General features: G+C 37.6%; 1 protein-coding gene across 1 annotated transcript; it reads left to right on the top strand.

Moving 5' to 3' along the window:
- Positions 1-2,937: 2,937 nt before the first annotated feature.
- On the top strand, positions 2,938-17,397 carry LOC145775485 (retinoschisin-like). The gene is made up of 5 exons (XM_082586780.1): positions 2,938-3,835; positions 5,084-5,140; positions 11,107-11,271; positions 12,078-12,247; positions 17,144-17,397. Exons 1-5 carry the CDS (start codon positions 3,571-3,573, stop codon positions 17,279-17,281), a joined length of 795 nt encoding a protein of 264 aa, XP_082442906.1. The 5' UTR covers positions 2,938-3,570; the 3' UTR covers positions 17,282-17,397.
- The last annotated feature ends 1,777 nt before the right edge of the window (positions 17,398-19,174 follow it).

The raw sequence follows: 19,174 nt of genomic DNA on the forward strand, positions 1-19,174 counted from the left end.
CTGTCGATGTCAAAAAGCTCATGACACAGTTCATATAGAGAAAAACCTGAGCGAAAAGCAATCTTCGAAAGAGTGTGAGAACTCATTGCCACAAACTGTCGTTTTCACATCACTTTCTAATTTGTTCGTTTTCTTTTTAATTTCTTGAACAGCTGCTTTGTTGTTGCCGTTCTTCGTTTCTTACAACTTACAATGTGTGTGTTTTGGCGTCGTTTTACACACAGGAGGGACCTATAAAAGTTGCTACCAGTTTTAAATGTTCTCCTACATAAGGGGGGTCTGGGGGGCGAAGCCCCCCAGAAGCTCTCAACACTAATGGCAGCTTCAGCCCCCCCTAGAGAAAAATAGTTCCCGCGCCACTGGTGGGGGCCTACACGAAAATTCAATTTACCAACTGAGATAAGTGTTACAACATATAATCAGCAGTTTTCATTGGTGAAGTAATGTTTTTTAGCCTAAAAATTGTAAATACAGTGCCAAAACGTAATTAAGATGAAATATTTTTAAATAAGTGGCAAGAAAGCAGGACAATAGCTACATGTTAAGAATACCATGAGAATTAAGATATCAACAGAATCAAGGTACACGAAATCAAGAGTGACCCAACTTTCAAAACATTCAGTACCGTATGTTAAAAAATTCGTTTTCTAATCCAGGAGTATTTGTTTGTTAGTAATAACTCATGCAAAACGCCTTTTTTACGCCTAATACCTGTTAGTTGCCAAATCTTAGTAGGCCCCCACATTATTTGGCTGTTGCCACGTTGGGATGGCCAGTAGTATAGATCGCCATGTACAAGATGCAAAACCCACATTGCTCAACAGAAATACCAATTTCAAATAACTTAGATGATATCTTAGCCCAGGCCCAGCTAACAAAATCCATCCGTTTTGCAATAAAAGAAACGTTTCATAGTGATCTGCAAACGTAGAATCAATATAAGAAGACAGGTTTTGCCACTTTGAAAGTCGATTTCACATAAATCGTCATTAAAATTGCAGTGGCAAAACTAACCCGAACATTTTGGCAGCTTCTGCAAAACAAGAAAAGCGTTGCAGACTTGCAGTGCTTCCTCTGTGTGGGCAAGCAAGGCTGCATCATCAGCAAACAGCAGTTTATAGATTTATTGTCAACTAGGGCGGGTTTATTTGGCAAAAACTTTTAACTCCACTTTAGTTCCAATTTTCGAATAGCCTACAACAAGATATTTTAAGAGTCAGGCACAATTTTTTATAAGTTCCCTCCAAACTTCTGCTTTAAAACTTTCATTTCTGGATGGATTAGCGCTGCACAAGTGCACAATCCATTTAGGCTACGTCAGTTTTGTTTTTAGCATTCAGTGGTCAAGTCGTAGGTGACGAGTCAGGGGTAGGTTTCACAACCGCACCCACAAACGTTTCAATTAGTCGAAAATTTGATAAAAATTTCGGCAAGAACTTTCAGCATGTTTCAAACATTTCATTTTAAGATTGAACTAATTTTTGATTTGTTACTCGTCGTCGTGTGAGCGTTATACAGATGTCAAAGAAAGTGAAACTGCACCCCTAAACTATTCAATTAGTCAAAAATTTGGGCAAGAACTTTTAGCATGTTTCTAACATTTTATTAAGATTGAACTTATTTTTGATTTTTTCCTCTAATCATGGTTATGCAAAGGTTGAATAAAATGCAACCACATCCCTACACTATTCAATTAGTCAAAAATTTGGTAAAAATTGTGGTAAGAATTTATAGCGTGTTTCAAAAATTTCATAAGATGAAACTTATTTTTGATTTTTTGCTCAAATAAACAAAATTATATTTTTATGTTGAATATAAGGGATGTAAAATTTAAAAAAAATCCATTGAAATTGAACATGATTTAATTAAGTTGTGAGAGTTAAGAAATCAATGCGTAATTTGTGGAGGGTTCGAAAAATTTAAGCAGAAAATAACCAGATGTTTACAAATTTCATGAAAAGTACATCCCAATCGAATGTGTTCCAATATTGAAAGTAATGCTTCAAACGTATAACTTACAATATCAACATGCTCTGCTGAAATTGTAGCCCGCAAGTTTAGTTCATAAGATTTGAAATAACTTTTCAACTTATTTTCAACATCTGAAAATATCCAGATACTTGCAATTTTTATGAAAAATAGGCTATATCCTCGTTGAGATGTGTCAATATTGACTTTGAAAGGGATGCTTTAAACGCATAGCTTATAATAGGCCTATCAAAATCCTCAGCTGAAAACATAGCCTCCAAGTTTACTTTTTTTAAATTTTAGAAATAACTTTTAACTTAAGATTTTAGATCATTATCACAATTTGTATTTTGAAGTAGGCCTAGTATTATCTTATGAGAAACATTTTTCTGTAGCCTATTAAGTTATTTGTCGCATTATTTGGGCGATATTGGTAGTTGACAAATTACATTTAGGCTACAGCATAGGCTATACCAGACTATTGGGAGCATTGTAGAATTTTTAATTAGGTGGTCTATGCTTTGTCGCAAAACAATATTTGGGCTCACCTACTTATATTGGAGCAAGATTTTTTTTGCACCCCAAAAACTAATTTTCCCCTACGCCTATGGGTCAAGTATTAGCCTACTTGCTACTTTACTAAAGCTCGCAAACATGTTGCAAGACAGCCGCAAACAGTTACTCTAGGGCAGTGGTTCTCAAACTGTGGTACGCGTACCACTAGTGGTACGCGGGAGCTTTCCAAGTGGTACTTTGCTATGCCACACTTTTGTTGAAAATGCTCTCAGAAGGCACGAAATTCAAAGTAATTTTTCAAAATTTTCTGGGGAAGGACCCCCAGACCCCCCGCCGCTGTGCGTTGCCTTCGGCCTCTCCTTTCCTTTCAAAATTTTCCTTCGACCTCTCCTTTCAAAATTCCAGGCTATGCTGCTGGGTGGTACGCAGCGCTAGTGAAAGTTGCTAAGTGGTACGCAATCACTAAAAGTTTGAGAACCACTGCTCTAGGGGAATTGGTATAAAACAAAGTAAAGTTGTTGGTAGGGCTACGGTTTGTATGCATATCCACGTGCATGCATACAAGAGTGTGAAGGAAAGACAAACACTTTGTAGGTAGTAACAGGCTACTTCTGCCACGGCAACCAATTGAAAAGTTTCAAAGAGTGGCAAACCGGTGGGAAAATAATCCTACGTGCCTCTTAGCAGCAATATTGAAAGTGAAGTAGTTGTAGCGGATGGTTGTCGACGTAGTGGTTGCTGGGAAAAGCTTTATCAAATGGGCACGGAATGCAGCATCGCCTATCATTTGAACTTTCACCAGCTCTTACGACAAATACCCTCAGTAGCCTACACCAAATTACATATTTTTTTGGTGGGTGTGCACAAAAAACTGGCATAAAGTCGTTTGGGTATGTTTTGGGTACGGTAAGTCATTGGATCTATGTCATACACATAGCCTATTGTTGATTCTCATTTTTCGTTACCGGTACTGTTATAAGTTTGTTGGCAATGTAGCCTATTACCGAAGTAAGATTAAACAAAAAATAAACAAAAACTCTTTCCACTTTAAAGTTAAACACGAACAGCAGAACAAAACTTGTCGTGATGATTCATTTGTTGTTTTTTCTGTTCCTGTCCGTCTCATTTTCAACCAATTCGGCAATTGCCGGTTCAGGTGAAATTTGCCTCCCTTTTAGTCCACCCACAAATGATCCACCACCAGCTACAGCTCAAGGTCGTCCTGGGAAAATTGGACCGATTGGTGTTTCTGGTCAAAAAGGAGATCCTGGAATTCGCGGACCAGCTGGCGAGTGTAGTTGTAACATCAGTGAAATATCTGAACTCAGGAATAGATTGGAGAAATTGAACGGTAAGATGTTGTATCATTTTGTTCTCATCATAAGATAAGGAAAAATATATTTAAGCTTGCTGACAATTGCTTTTGATTGTCAATCACACATTATGGTCTTATGTCAAGAAACAAGTTTCAAAAATTTGACAAGATCTCGAAATGTTCCTGGAGAATAAAACAAAAGATTTTAATGCAAAATTCCTTTGTTGTGTCTTCATTTTGAATCTGCAAGGTTTCGTTTCATAGCACGTCTTAAACGTAAGAGAAGCATAGAACCAGGCCCCTTAAGAGGATGATTTGATCGAGGTACCAACCAAATAACAAGACCCCCAAAACAAGACTCCTTTAGCCTAAAAGAAAACAAGACACCTCTAAAAAGATATAACCCATCAAAAGAAGAAAAATAGCTAATCTACGAAGTAAAATCATCAAAAAAAGTTTTTTTATTGAAAAAAACAAAAACAGGAATCTGTAAAAAAGAAAAATCAGGTACAAATGCATTCATAACAAATCAATAAGCATTTATTTTTTTCCAGTTCTCACACCCTATGAAAATGTTTTGTGCCCCTGAAATAACCGCAGATTCAAAACTAGCTCTTTGAAGCCCATTTTCAAAGGTAGCCTACTGCACAGAACAAAATAAAGCTTCAAAAAAGTCACACTGTGTTACCTGACATCATGTAGTAGTAGTCCAGTTTTAATCCGGTGATGTCCCCGTTACCGAGGGTGGCCGGATTCACCTCCAAATGCCGCAATCGCCTTCACACCCTGCCTCCACATCGATCTGTCTAACGCTAACATCGATCAATCTAACATCTAACATCATGTCTAACATCTAACATCGATCTGTCTAACATCACTATTCAAAAATTTACTTACAAGAGTTGAGGCCTTTAGAGGTGTTAAAGTAAAAAAATACAGTAGCCTAGCCTATTTTAAAGCAAACATGAATTGTATTTTGATGCAAAATGACTTTGTCGCAGTATTGTTTAATTTCGAATGAAAATTCTTAGGGAAAAGTTTCGCTTTAACCAAATGTTAGTCCTCAAGCACTCCTATAAGCTACTGGTCAATCTTTATTTGCGAAAAATCATAACCAACAAGCCCTACATGTTTTCAATGTTTTGGAAGCTGCTGGAGCTGTAGAAAAGTGTAAAAGTCTCAGAAAGTTATGATCTGATCTTATACCACCGGTTGTTAGGCTAACAGCATTTTTGATAATATTGGCTAAACTATGTTTTCTCATTGTAGCACTGTTTTGTTTAGAGACACTTACTCGCTTTATGGAAACCTCACCAGCAGCAATGAGTCTTCAACCTGAGGGTAAGCCTCAACTAATTATGACTTTTCTCTTTAATTAGTCTATTATAAAATGTTAATGATCGTAAGATATGTTTGATAATTATTCAATGTTGTATAGTTTAATTTTTGTCGCTGTGCAAGTTCTAATTTGTTTAATAACTGCAGCCCACGATCTCATTTTAAATTATTTACAGTAACCTAGTTTATAATCTTAAGATTTTAACATAAGCTATTGTTATCCAGACTTAGCGTTCCTCAATGGTATGTGCAAAGACGAGAATGGGAGACATTAAGGCTTAAGCTTTAACCCCTCCTTTAAAAAATTGTCTTAACTAATTAATACTTTCAACGAAAAAATTACGCTGTATTTGAATGATAGCAGTCTTCCAAACAACTAACATTTTTGCCACAAATTACTTCGAAGTAAACTTCCAAATTTCTTGATTCGTACACATCTGGTCCTCACACAAAAAGTTAACATTTTGCTTTGCATTACTAAAACGCTTGGCGTCTTCGCGGACAAGTTGAGCTCTGGCTTAAGTCGGTGCTTTGAGCACAGCAACTCCAATGATTTTGATTCCTGATCTTTAGTTAGATTCCTTACTTCATAAACGAAGAAACGTCAAGATCACGCGACGTTGGCTCGGCTCTTTAGGTATGCGCTTGAGCAACGCATTCCAAAGACTGCTCTCCATTCAGCGGCACCAAGTAGATGGAATAATTCACGGGCAACACTTCAACAACACTCGAAAACTTCATTCTGTCAAACTTTTAAGGGAGTAAGGTAATTGGAAAATTTTGGTTAGAAAATGAAATTTTGGAACGGCTGCAGATTTGGGAGATTAAAATTTTGAGGAATTGAAGAATTTTAAGAGAGTAGAATGATTACAGGATTTCGATGAGAAATAAAAATTGAGGACAACGGGAAGTTTAATGAATTAAGATTTAGAAAAACAAAAAATTAAAAAACTTTAATCTCCGAAATTGCATTCCTCTACTAAAACTTTCCATTTACTCCAATCCCTTAAAATTTTAACTTTTTCAAATCTCAATTGCTAAATCTCTCATTGTCCAATATTCCACTTCACCATCAAAGTTCCTCAGCACTCCACTTGTTCAAAATTCTTCACATCCCCTAAGTTTCAATCTCTTAAACCTTTTATTGTCCCATAATTTCATTTCCTCAACGAAATTTTCCAATCAATCAATCAATCAATCATTTTATTTTTCGTCATTAACGCGTCCGGGACGAAAAATATACTAACTACAAAAATCGATATAAAGCTACCAGCACGTTAACGAACGGGAAAAGGTGGCAAAACCTTGAAAGGTTTAAAACGTGCCAGAATGGAAAATTATGTAGTAGGCTATATATCAGTAGTTAGCACGGCCACAAAACCCAAAAAACAAATAGCAAAAAATAAAACAAAAACAGAGAGAAGCACACATGTAGTAATGAATGACTGCCTGATGAAAAGTGTTGTGGATTGAATTTGCCAGTTCCAATATTGATGTGGATGAGCAGTCATAATAATAATAACAGGATGGAGAAAGAAAACCGGACATAAAAGAAACCCATCCTCAGGCAAAAGCCCGTTTTAATGTGGCCCAGGAGAGCAGGTGTTGAGCTCTTTCTATGGTTAGACTGCACATCACACAGTAGCCTAAGACGATTGAGGTTTGATATCCAGTTTAAGTTATTGTTTCTTGTCCTGTTTGGTGATGGAATGGATGAGCTGGTAGATGATGATGTCCTGATGGTATTGATGAAGCTCTCATCCCCTTTTGCGACGTGTCGTGTTGATTATGGAGTATTGCGTTTGCTTGTAATATCTACAAACATATCTCACTCATATCTCACTCACTCAAATCATCTCACTTTCAAAATTCTTCACTTCATCCAAGTCCTATTTTCTTAAATTATCCATTGTCCTAAATTTTAATTTTCCTACCAAATGGCACAATCACTCAACTTAATAAAAATGTTATGGTTTTATTTATATAGGGCTCATTTTTAATCTTATATCAGGTTTACGATGTCATCACATTATTACCCGACTTGTTCTTACTGCGTTATGCCAGAAAGAACACAATCCGTTTTAAAAGTCTTCGTTTTTAAAGACTCGACCTGGAATCGTTCTCAGAGCTACCAGCACTAGAGCCAAAGGCGAAACCACTCGGCCACTGAGCTGGTTAACCGTTACACTTGGTCAAAATTCTGTTGATCCAAATTCCTCACTTTTGCCGAGCATCAATCACTCACATGCCTTCAAATAGGCCTTTAAGTTTATTTTTCCGGCGACCAAGCGTGGCATACCAGAGCTTCTTTCCGGTGGCCATAATGTCGCGCCCGGCAGTTAAAATAAAAAAGTCGTTTACCCACCAGTTCAGAACGTTTGTTCAGAAGGTCAAATCAATTCAATTTTTTTTTCATTGTGGCTACAATCGACCACAATTGTGGCTGCGAAGCCTCCAATTGTTCTTCAGAATGGCCAGCTAAAGGCTGATTGTTGCCACCTTCTGGACAAGCGTTCTGAACTGGTGGGTAAATGTCGTCATCACAACAAATTTAAACGCAAACACTTCAAAATAATATAAATGTAACCGGTCACCGAGATTGACAGAGTGAGGTTTCCTATTGCTCAAGTGTTGTTGCCGAAGAATTATTCCATCCATTAGTTGCCGCTGAATGGAGAGCAGTCCTTAACGTGCTTTGCTCAAGCGAACACTCCGAGAGTCGAATCAGCGCCACTTAAAGTGCCTCTGACAGGTAAATAAATTCGCTAAATTTACCTAAGATACCAAAAAGATGACACTAACAAACTTCCCTGACCAGCAAATCGTAAAAAAATATCAACAGGCTACTAAGTTATACGCTTGCAAACTTTCGTTGACATCGGCGAATCTGGCACTCATTCAATTGCGAAAATAAAAACGGCAACACCGCTGTGACGTCACAGTAAGCGGGAAGCATACATTCTTTCTCTGAGATGTCTTGGTAAAGTATGGTACGGCTACTGCAAAACGTGAATGTGTGGGGCTCTGTTGGTCTAAAGCAGTGGTTCTTAACCTTTTTTTCCCCAGCGCCCCTTTTCAGAGATTTCCATAGTCTGGCGCCCACCATAATATAAGGGCTGTAGCCTACTAATGACATTTTCTTCCAAGACTATAAGGCTAGCCTACAGCCAGTAGTAATTAGTTATTAGTTAGTAAGAAAAAACTAGTTTAAGCCGATGTTAGTTTTAATACTAAAAAATCAGCACAGATGTGCCTTAAGGCTCTTAACTTAAAAGTCTTAAGGCACATCTCTGCTGATTTTTTAGTAGTTAGTAAGAGTTACACTAATAACCATTATTGACTGACTATTATTATGACCAGTCCTTATGGTTTGCTTGCACTGCCTGCCCGCTGTCCCTGCCAAAAGCTGACCACAAAATGCCATTTACTTACTACAAGGAAAGGGAAACAATGCCCATTATCAACAACAAAGGCCATGCACAACACCATCCGACGTCCACGCTTGTCGGGTGGTGTTGTGCATTGTGCTGTATAGGCCAACATAGAATGCTCTGAGAGAGAATCACTACTTCCCTTGTTAAACACAATCTCTATACTGTATATAGCTCCTCATCCTCGGTGGATTCTCGTACCCCCAGCAGAACTACTAAAGCAAATTTGCAGTGAGGAAAATATCGTTACACCTTCTGAATGTAGCGCCCCCTATAACGCCCCCTGAATATTTCCGCCCCTCTAAAAGTTAACAGCGCCCACTAGGGAGCGGTAGCGCCCAGGTTAAGAACCACTGGTCTAAAGCATGTGCAAATTAAGAATTACCGAAATGAAAAAGTGAACTTATTATTACTATCAGGTTTTGATCAAATAGGTTGATTTTACTTTTATCAAACAGCATCTCAATTCAATTGAAATTGCAGTTTCATAGGGCTACAATTTTCGTACTTTTTATTTGTCCTAATCTGGCTATAGCCATTTGCAGTGTAACAAACAGTACCTTTAATTTATGGTTGAGGCAATGCCTACAAATTGCTGTTTATGTGACATTGTCAGTGACAAAGACCGTGTGCTTTCTTTTCCCACTTTCCCACAGAACAAGGTACTGAGAAGAAAATGATCAAAGTTTTCTTCAAGTGTTCGAAAGTGGGATGGGCCATACAAAACTAGTCGTATATGTTCACTTCACTGAGGATGATTTTGTTAATACCACTCAAGTAAAAAGGCCTACAGGCATGTGTTGGAGTGTATACTACAAGGTGATGCTCTCGGAAGCAACAATCGGATTGTGATGCCGTCATCGTCATGCATTGTTTGGCGAATCCGAAACAATTTTCCAGATCCACATGGCTGTTACACAGGATTTCAATGGCCAACTGGAGGCACATTATGAGAGAGAGAACTTTTATTTATTTTTAAATAGTGATGATGAATTAGATATGAATGATGATTCGTACGATTTCTTCATTTTTCACTTCAAGTATATTTTAGGTTTTGTAGGAACGTATCCAGTACAGTTTTATTAAACTGCAAAAAGCAATAAATCTTCGAAAAAAAGCAACCGCTTGTACCAACTCCGACCAAACTGTGATCCACCAATTACATCTAGGAAGCGTTTGTTTCATCCGTTGCTAACGACGTCCACTTAGGATGACGTAATACCACCAAAGTCGTCCCAGAGCAGTGAAATATGGAGTTTCGCCTGTGGTGGCGCTGCGGAGCAGTCGTTTGATTAAATTACGCCCTAACCAGTCGAGCTACGAGGTTAAGATTAAAAAGTTCGCTAAGTGTAATTCTGCGCTAGGAAATGCTTTAAAAAGTTACTATACTTGGATCCAACCTGTTAGGGGCACTTTAATCTTGAAGCTTCTTCGTTCCAGAAGTCACGAAGATTCTTCGTAACCAAGTGAGCTATCGGGGCGGGTTATTTGATGTAATTTGCTCTATACCTGGCTTTTTTGCTTGCTGGTATTCAGCACTGTTTGTAGTATTAATAGTATTTATTGTTTAAAGTAGATGTAGAGCTAATCTTCGAGTTTTTATAGGTCGACATTCAGACTTTTGTGAAACTTTTATCTGCAATATTTCTCGTCGGCATGTGAGAGACTTTGCCTTGTTTGTGAAAAAAGTTTGCCAATGCGAGTGAAGAAAAAAATGGTTTATGTCTACAAAGTACGAACACAAGTGGATAAAAAAAGTTTGAAATAAGAACGCGAGTATAGAAACAAATAGTTTCAAATTCCAACGGAGTGGAGAAACGTTGTGGAAGCCGGCGATCAAACATGGCCCACCGGCGCGGTAGTTTCGAAGGCCATTTGACGACTTCTCGACGACCATGTCCGTCGAGAGTCCTATAAAATATTCACTTCATTGCCCCAATCATTCATTTCCCCAAATTCAATTCTTTCCAAGCTTCCAATGTCTACCAAAATCTTCCAATCAACCCATTTTCCAAAAATTCCATCTCCCAATTCCTTTCAAATTACAATTCTCACCTTATCCCCGATATATGATAGAATCAGATAGGCTACCTATTTAACATAAATCACCACAAGCATTGAAAGTTTTTAGCGTCACAGATTATGGCCGACAGCTAGAAAAGTGGGTTCACTTTGATGGGAAGATTAGGATTGGCCTACCTTCTCCAGAGAATAAAATTACTTTCAGGTTTAGGAAAATATAGAGAACACTGGAGCGCTTTTTTTCATGCAGGCTTATTATCGTATGCTGTTGAATTACCAAGAAAAAACGGGGAAATGAACCTTGTGGTTAATCTAATTGCAAGTTCTTCAAATTGGGCACGAGTCCAAAGTTTTTAAGCAATTGACGTCGTGTAAAAGTATTTTGATAATAATTGAGCAACAAGGAATCAATGGGAAGCCCCAGTTTTGTAAGTTGTTAAACCTCTATCATGTTATTAACGGTTGTTTCCGAAATTATAGATATGGTATCAAATAAGTAGCATATTATTGTCATAGAGGAACCAGAACATTGTACGGTAGGCATGGAAGACGGAAGGATTACTGACGATCAAATCACAGCATCTTCTAATCTTAACGACCACTACGCAGCTCGATACGGAAGACTGAACAATGGCGGACAGTCTGGTCAGCAGCGAAATTGGATTGCTGCAGGAAAAAACAGTGAGAATAAGTTATAGGCTACTTAAACAAGGAATTTTTGAAAAACTACCATTCTAATTGAGCTAACGTTACCGCTCAGGTCTTTTAACAACTGTGCTTTTTTAATTTGTAGCCTACAAACAATTTTTGCTTTATGCAGCCTATTGTAAGCTAAATGCCTATTACTTATTAGGCTACGATGCGAAAGTTAGGCACTTGATAGCTCAGTTATTTGAGCGCTGGACTTCATGAACAAAGAAACGGCAAGATCTAACATCGAGGGCGCTTGAGCAACACATTTCAAAGACCGCATTCAGCGGCACCTAGTGGATAGAATAATCTGCTGAAAACAACACTTTGTGAAGCGGAAACTTCACTTGGCATTTGGCAAACCGTGGTGACCGACCGGGCCTGCGACAACAGTTCAAAGCCTTTCCGAGTATTGAAAGCTGCCAGAATTAAACGCTCAAAAAAAGCTTTCTCTGTCCGAGGATGAAGATTTCCACAGTCAAATTAAATTACTTGAGGCTAAACGCAATTTTGGCAGCTTGTCCCTCAAGCTTTCCACAATCATCTGGTAAATTAATTAAGTGCAACATTTCCATTACGGCTAGCAAGTGTTTGCGTTGTGCAGGCTACTGGTTAATTAGCTTTTTTAGATTATGATTTTTTTATCTTTTCATCATGCTTTTCGAAAACAACTATACAACCACCGAAGTGAAGGAATTTGGCTCGGTAAAAATGTTGTCATGGGATTACCGTAATAGGCCCACAGGAAGTAAAGTTAAGTGAATCTTTTTTAACTACAGAAAAAATAATTTTTGCAGCTCCTTCCAATGAATGGTTGCAAGTAGATATTCAAAAGACTCTTCGCATTACCGGAGTAACAACTGAAGGTCGATTAGGTACTGCTTGGTATCCTCAAACTTATAAGATATCGTATGGATTGACAGAAAGCAGTCTTCGAGTAATACAAGGAAATAATGGAGAAGATAAGGTATTTAAGTAGGCAAATTAGCGGAAGCTAATGCATGCTTTCAGTCATAGTCTTTTGCGGAAGAGAAAGGATTTTGATAGCCTATCTCATCCTGGAACCCTAGACAAAGGTGGGAAATATCCTACTGAATTAATTTTTGAACTCTGATACCGACGAGAATTTATTTTACACTAGACCTACCGGTAGTCTTATCGAATTACTTTCACTTAGATCAATTTGATTCTTTTTTGTGGTTAGGCTACTTTTGTTTGTTCTTACTCTGAAAGTGCTAAATAATTTTGATTTGGCAGCAAAAGAAAGTAGACTAGCTTCTTTCGGACCGCCAGTGAGCTGCCTTATGAATCGATATTAACTTAGCCTACCAAACAGCACATAAATCAGCTTTAAACGTCAAAAAAGCTTTCGGTGGTATTTCTCAGGGTTCCACATGGGCGTGATCTTGAAGATCGGGATGTGATCTCAAAGATTAAGATTGTGATTTGATTTTGAAAATTACTTTTGTTTCAGTGATCTTGATCACTTCATTTTGTATGACCTCGATCTTGAAAATCAATAAGATCAAGATCACTTTAGAATTTAAGTTCATACTTAGGCTTACTAGATAGGCCTAGAGCAATGATTCTTAACCGCGGCCCATCGGGGCGCATGCGGCCCTCAACTGTTTTTCCTGCGGCCTTCATCGATGTAGCAAAAAAAATAACAATCTGAAATAAAGAAAACAGTTACTCAACGGGTAGAATGCATGTCTAGTGTCCTACATGACCAGCTTCTTGTTAAGTCGAGACATTGTGTATACTCAGAGATGGGCAAGATCACCAGTATTGGTGATCTTGAAGATCAAGAGCAAGATCACCAAGAATAGGTGATCTTGAAGATCAAGATCAAGATCACCAAACTATGTGATCTTGAAGATCAAGATCAAGATCGTGATCTTGAAGATCAAGATCACTTTCAAGATCACTTTTTGTGTACTTGAAAAAAAAAAAAGTTTTTGATCAGCGATGTTGCAAAAAATAATTACTATAAGCAACCTGGGTAAAGGTATATAGTTGGTATTGCTAGCTTTTACTTTTAACTACTCGATCGCTGGCCTAAGAATTGTGATAAGTTAGTGACTGTTGCTATTAGGCCTATCAATTGTTGATGTAGTTTGCGTAGAATCGCAACGTCACACCCAAGGCCGAGGTTAATTACAGTAGTTCTGAAAAAGTCGCAAAATTTGCAATTAGTTTTATACGTTTTATTTATAATAAATAAATAAAAATAAACTTTGAACTGCATCATTTTTTACCAAATTTTTGTCTGGTTTATGTGGGTGTTTTTATTCGTGTCACTAAGCAGTTTTAACTTTCACTGTATTATGTCATTGTTTATTGCACCATTTACCTATCTGGCAGCCTTGATGCTGTTGTCTGCTATCAAAAAAGTTCAGAGGCCTGCGGTCAGACAAACCGCTCCATACTCAGACCCTAAACTGGCTAAACAAGTCTTGGTCTGGTTGATTTGCTGCAATAAACCACTTTACATGACCAAAGTCGGCGTCCTAGAGTCCAGATTTTTTAACGCCGCCATTCTAGAGTTTTGAAACATCTAAAATTGGGTCAAAGAAAGAAAACATTGTTTTTAAATTCACACATTGAAATTGTGAACAAAGTTAAATCATTTTTTATTATACGTCAACATAAAGTACACGGTAGTTGACTTTTTTATTACGATCAACACAGAAAACTTTTTCAATTTTGAAATGGCAACACTGACCAGATTAGACGGAAACTCTAAATCGTCTTTTGTTGGACACATATCATATTAACAGTGGCTTAATGTTAGTAGTTGCCACTAACTGCTTTGTACAACACGAGTTCTAAAAAAATGCCTCTATTTAGGAAGTAAAATTCAATTTTAAAGTGATCTTGATCTTATTGTTCTTCAAGATCAAGATCACACAAAAAAAAGTGATCTTAGATCAAGATCAAGATCACCAAAAAAAAAGTGATCTTGAAGATCAAGATCACTTGTGATCTTCAAGATCAAGATCACGCCCATCTCTGTGTATACTATAGCCTACTGCTCTACTGCACTTGACGGCACAAATGACATTACGGATACAAAGCGATTAGTTGTGTTTATCAGCGGAATTACGACAGACTTAACCTTTGCGAGCAATTTTTCACTTTGCATTCCATTTACGACACAAAAAAAAGATAGATATATTTTGTGAATTTCGTGCAAGTCTTCTACAAGAAGCACATTGAACCCGTCAAAGATGTGTTACTTTGCAACAAATGAATGTCCTTCCATGTTAAGGAAAACCAAGGTCTTCATGGACTCATTAACAGATGGCGTAAATAGGATAGTCTTTCTCTGTGGTGTGGCACCACTGTATTTTACACCAAGAAAATATCGTTGCTAAGCCACTGAAGATATCTAATGTGATAGCAATCGAAACAACAGTAAATTTGATTCTTGCAAATGCCCTTAACCATCACAAGTTGAAGCATGTCCTGAAGCGTATTGATGATGACAATATGCAGACGTGCTGATGTTGGCTGCCGTTCGGTGGTTAAGCCGTGCTACATGTCTCAAGAGCTTCTTCATGCTTCTCCCGGAGATCAAGGCGTTTGCTGAAGGTTAGAAATCATATAACTTCCCTTCATGATTTTCAGCTAAAGCTTTTAGGCTCACAGTCAGATGTGGGAGCAGGGTGGAGTGAAAAAATAAAGCTCGCGCTAAGCGTTGGTAATAATGTGAAAGATACTGAACGGTATCATTAAATAGACAGACGGACAGACGGACGGACGGACGGACGGACGGACGGACGGACGGATGAATGGGTGGATGGATAGATAAAGAGAGAGATCAGTTAGCAAGAAATTTTGCAGGCGGCTTTAAGAGTTAAGTGAGGCTTCCCGTGACACGGTAACAGCACCGAGCATTGAACACGGCCGTTGGAGTGAGGCACCACTCCACTGACCGCTACGCCACTCAATGCGCCTAAATAAAAAGAACTTGGTGAACTCGCGACTTACAACGATTGATGACATTAACGAAGTTATGTTATGAGTTAGCAGAGATGTACGTATACGCCGCAAATTCTACGCCGTAGATTTGCAGCGTAGACTTTTTGTTTACGCTCACGCTTACGGCCACATTTTTTGGATAGTTGTCGCTTGAGGTTACGCCGTAAAGTTCTCGCGGTTTTTTAGCGTATAGCGTCAACGTATACTTTTTAATGTCTTTTTTTCGCTACAACACGCCAATACCTTCCAGCGCTGCAGTTGAAAGAATGTTTTCAATGGGCAAAGACATATTGAAACCAAAACCAAAATTTCAGATGAACACTTTCAGATGCTTGTGTTTCTTCGTGGAAATTCAAAATAAAACTTGTTTGTTTCGAGTGGTTTATACCGTGTGTATGTTTGGCACCTAGCAAACAAAATGCGTTTACGCTAGTGTATACGCTGACGCCGCCAAATTTTTACAAGTTACGTTGACGCATATACGGCGTATGGTTTTTCGAACGTTTGCGTTTACGCTGACGGTGTCAATATTTTTTGTATACGCGTACATCACTGTGAGTTAGGTTGTATGTTGGCACACAGGATTAAATATCAGTAAGCTATCTGCTGATTTAATCTTTTATTTTTACAAATTTTATCAAAAATTAATAGAATTTTTGAGACCTTACAAAAAATTTCTTTTTATTTGTAATCAATATTAATTTGTTATAATCACAGTCATGGCAAAACTGTGAGTGCTGATAGATTGCTGATTAACGTTTGCATTTCTAAGTTAGCATTGATTAACCATCTGCTGCCTCGAAAAAATTACGTTGAACAATAAACATAGTTAGGCTACCTAGCCAACATAACTTTATTAAAAAATTTACCCAATATATTTTTTTATTGTAGTTAGGAAACCAAACTTTTCTGCGGTTTACTTTGAAATTTCAAATGACACACCATTGCGTTGCGACGTACAGTTTGAGAATCACTGTAATAATAATGATAATACACAAATAAAGAACAACCACATTTTAAATTTCTTAATTAGTTCATCAATCATGCTCCAAACTTGGAAACTTTCACGGACCCCTAGGGTTCTGCGAACCCCCGGTTGAGAACCACTGAACTAACAAATGTAGGCTGTAATAAGCTTAATAATAAAATATTGTCTATCATCATTTGCCAACTTAATGTAAGCCTAGAGTAGCCTACCTTGTCACCCATGCATATTTATCTCTCTTACACTAAACATTTTCAACACATACTGCAGTAAACATGATGCAACAAGCAAAACTAGTGATTAGAATTTGGAAAAACTATGATTTAAAATGATAAAATCGTCATTTCCGTAGGGTGGCAATTGACTAGTAGACCGTATGGTCGTCTAGTTGTCGATATGGGAACTTGTGTAACTTTTGCATTGAGTATATTATTTGCATATTTCAAACATGTAGGCTACTATGTTCCTGTAGGCTGTATTCATGAAGAGAACACGAAAAGATAGTCAACCGTAAAGAACAAACTGATAAGGATTTTAAAAGGGCAAGCAAACTGATTTAAAGACAGTACCGGTAGTTTACAATTTAAAAAAATCTGCAAATATAAAATAAAAGATGTTGCCTTGGTTTTAACGGGTGTTTAGTGAACACCTGGAATACACGCCACTGGACTAGACCCACAGGAGCCACTGGAAAACCTAAACAAACTCATAGCTAACAATGTTATGATTTATTGTGTTGTTATTCCACAAGTAGGCTACATCATTTTTTACTTTATTTGTTGCATGCTTGAGTCGGCGACGAGCTTAAAGTTTTTGATAGGGGGTACCTATCAAAAGAAGATTGATCTCCCTTTCCCTGCATATATCTTTCTAATGCTTTAATACTTTTTTTAGATATTTCAAGGCAATACTGATGACACCAATCCTGTAACCAACAGATTCAACCCACCGATTACGGCAAGGTTCGTTCGCTTCATTGTTCAAGCATGGAATGGATACCCCAGTGGTCGATTGGAGTACTTGCTTTGTTGAACATCTTTGACAAAATAAGTCACCTGTAAATACGTCTGTTTTTCTCGAAAAACACAGTGAAACATAGAGGACGTCAGTACATTTATCCAATAAAACAATAAAAGCGTCAATTCAAAGCAATGTTTAAAGCGTTATAGTAGCCTACTTAGGCTGACTAAATAGGTCTTATTAGGCCTACTGTAGATTGATATGGTACTGGTAGGCTACTATTAAGTCAGTAAGTGTAGCCTATAGGAAGATTGAGGTAAGATCATTAGGAGCAAGATAATCACCACTTGTAATTTTTTGTTTAAAATAATAATTTTGCGAAGTAGCCTACTGCCATGCAGCTGTTGATTTGGAGGCTCTAGTTCTTCCATGTCGATTTCAGCTTCAAGTTTGACAAAAGCAGGCAGCTAAGCACAAAAAACTAAATTTGCATGGTAGCCTTAATGTAAAATTGACAAGTGCTAGAAAATTTTAGTTCAATTTCTTAGTGGATAGGGTGGTGAGAAGTGAAAAGATATGCAATAATCAAAGGTAGCCTACAGTTCTCTTCCTTGTCGTGTTGTTTACAATATAGCCCAACTTCAGTTTTAGTTTGGAGCTGATGACAAGTTAAAGTAAAGAGTCATAAATGGAGCAAGATGGTTGGTTTGGTTAGTTTTGAATCTTTATCCTCGGATTGACAAAGCCTTGATAGGTTATTCTTGATAGCTTCGCATGCTTGTAGAGGCTTTTGATGCAGGACCGGTTACCGAGATTGACAGAGTTAAATTTCCGATTGTTGAAGTCTTGTTTCCGGAGAATTATTACATCCATTAGGTGCCGCTGAATGGAGAGCAGTCCTTAGAATGCGTTGCTCAAGCGCACACCCCGATAGTCGAACCAGCGCAGCTTGATCTTGAAGCTTTATCGTTCACGAAGTCACGCGCTAACCAACTGAGCTATCGGGGCGGGCAAAGATGATCAAGGCATCATCATCTATTCATCTTGTCCCATTCATAGGCTAATAGACAATACAGTAGTTTTTCGATAAGGGAATTAAGCAATTATTGATTTTTTGTTGGGCTTTTTTAATCAAAATGTTTACAGAACATTATGGTTTGTTTATACAAACATGAAACTAATCATGGAAATGAAGCCTATGTCTGAGTTAATTTTTAATTAAATTAGGGGAAGGTAAGGTGATTTGATACATTTTTGACATTTCTAGCTATAACTTGAAAATGGCTCGCCCTAGAAATCTGTTTGTGGGTTCAAATTAAACTTTGATGCTTTGCACACCTTTCTGAAAAGGTTTCAAGTTTTTACCTTGAATAGTATTTTTTGTATGAGCGTTCCAAAAATGCTACCGAACTGTATCAATTCACCTTCAATGGTAGGTAATTTGATACACCCTAGAAGGTAAATTGATACAGTATTAGTTAACTCAAGAATCTGACACAAAACGTGTAAATTTGCTTCAAAGCATAGCAGAAATAGAAAAAGAATACTTGTTAGGCTATTACATTACAAAAACGAAATACAGGGTTTCTGAATAAAATGTACGGAAACAACGCATTTTAAGTAAGAATGTTGAAGGCACTATCCCACCTCTTGTGGATGGTGGAAATTCAAGTGCATTTGTGAAAATGGTTTGGCTCAATCAAAGATATTTTGAGCACTTCAATGCTTGTTCTGTGTCCAACTTCAATAAATAAAGTTTTGAAGACTTTCACGAATTGCGTTAGTTGAAGTTGGACGCAGAACACGTTGATACAACGTATCATATTACCTTCCACTTGCTGTATCAAATTATCTTACTAAAGAATTTGGGTCAAAACTGGTGCTGCTCAGCTGAAACATGTGCTTTGCAAAACCAAACCTAGGTAGGATTAAAGGCTCATCTATATACTAACAACTGACTATATT

Source organism: Aplidium turbinatum, chromosome 8 (genome assembly GCF_918807975.1).
Source record: "Aplidium turbinatum chromosome 8, kaAplTurb1.1, whole genome shotgun sequence".
In the NCBI taxonomy this organism is placed as follows: domain Eukaryota; kingdom Metazoa; phylum Chordata; class Ascidiacea; order Aplousobranchia; family Polyclinidae; genus Aplidium; species Aplidium turbinatum.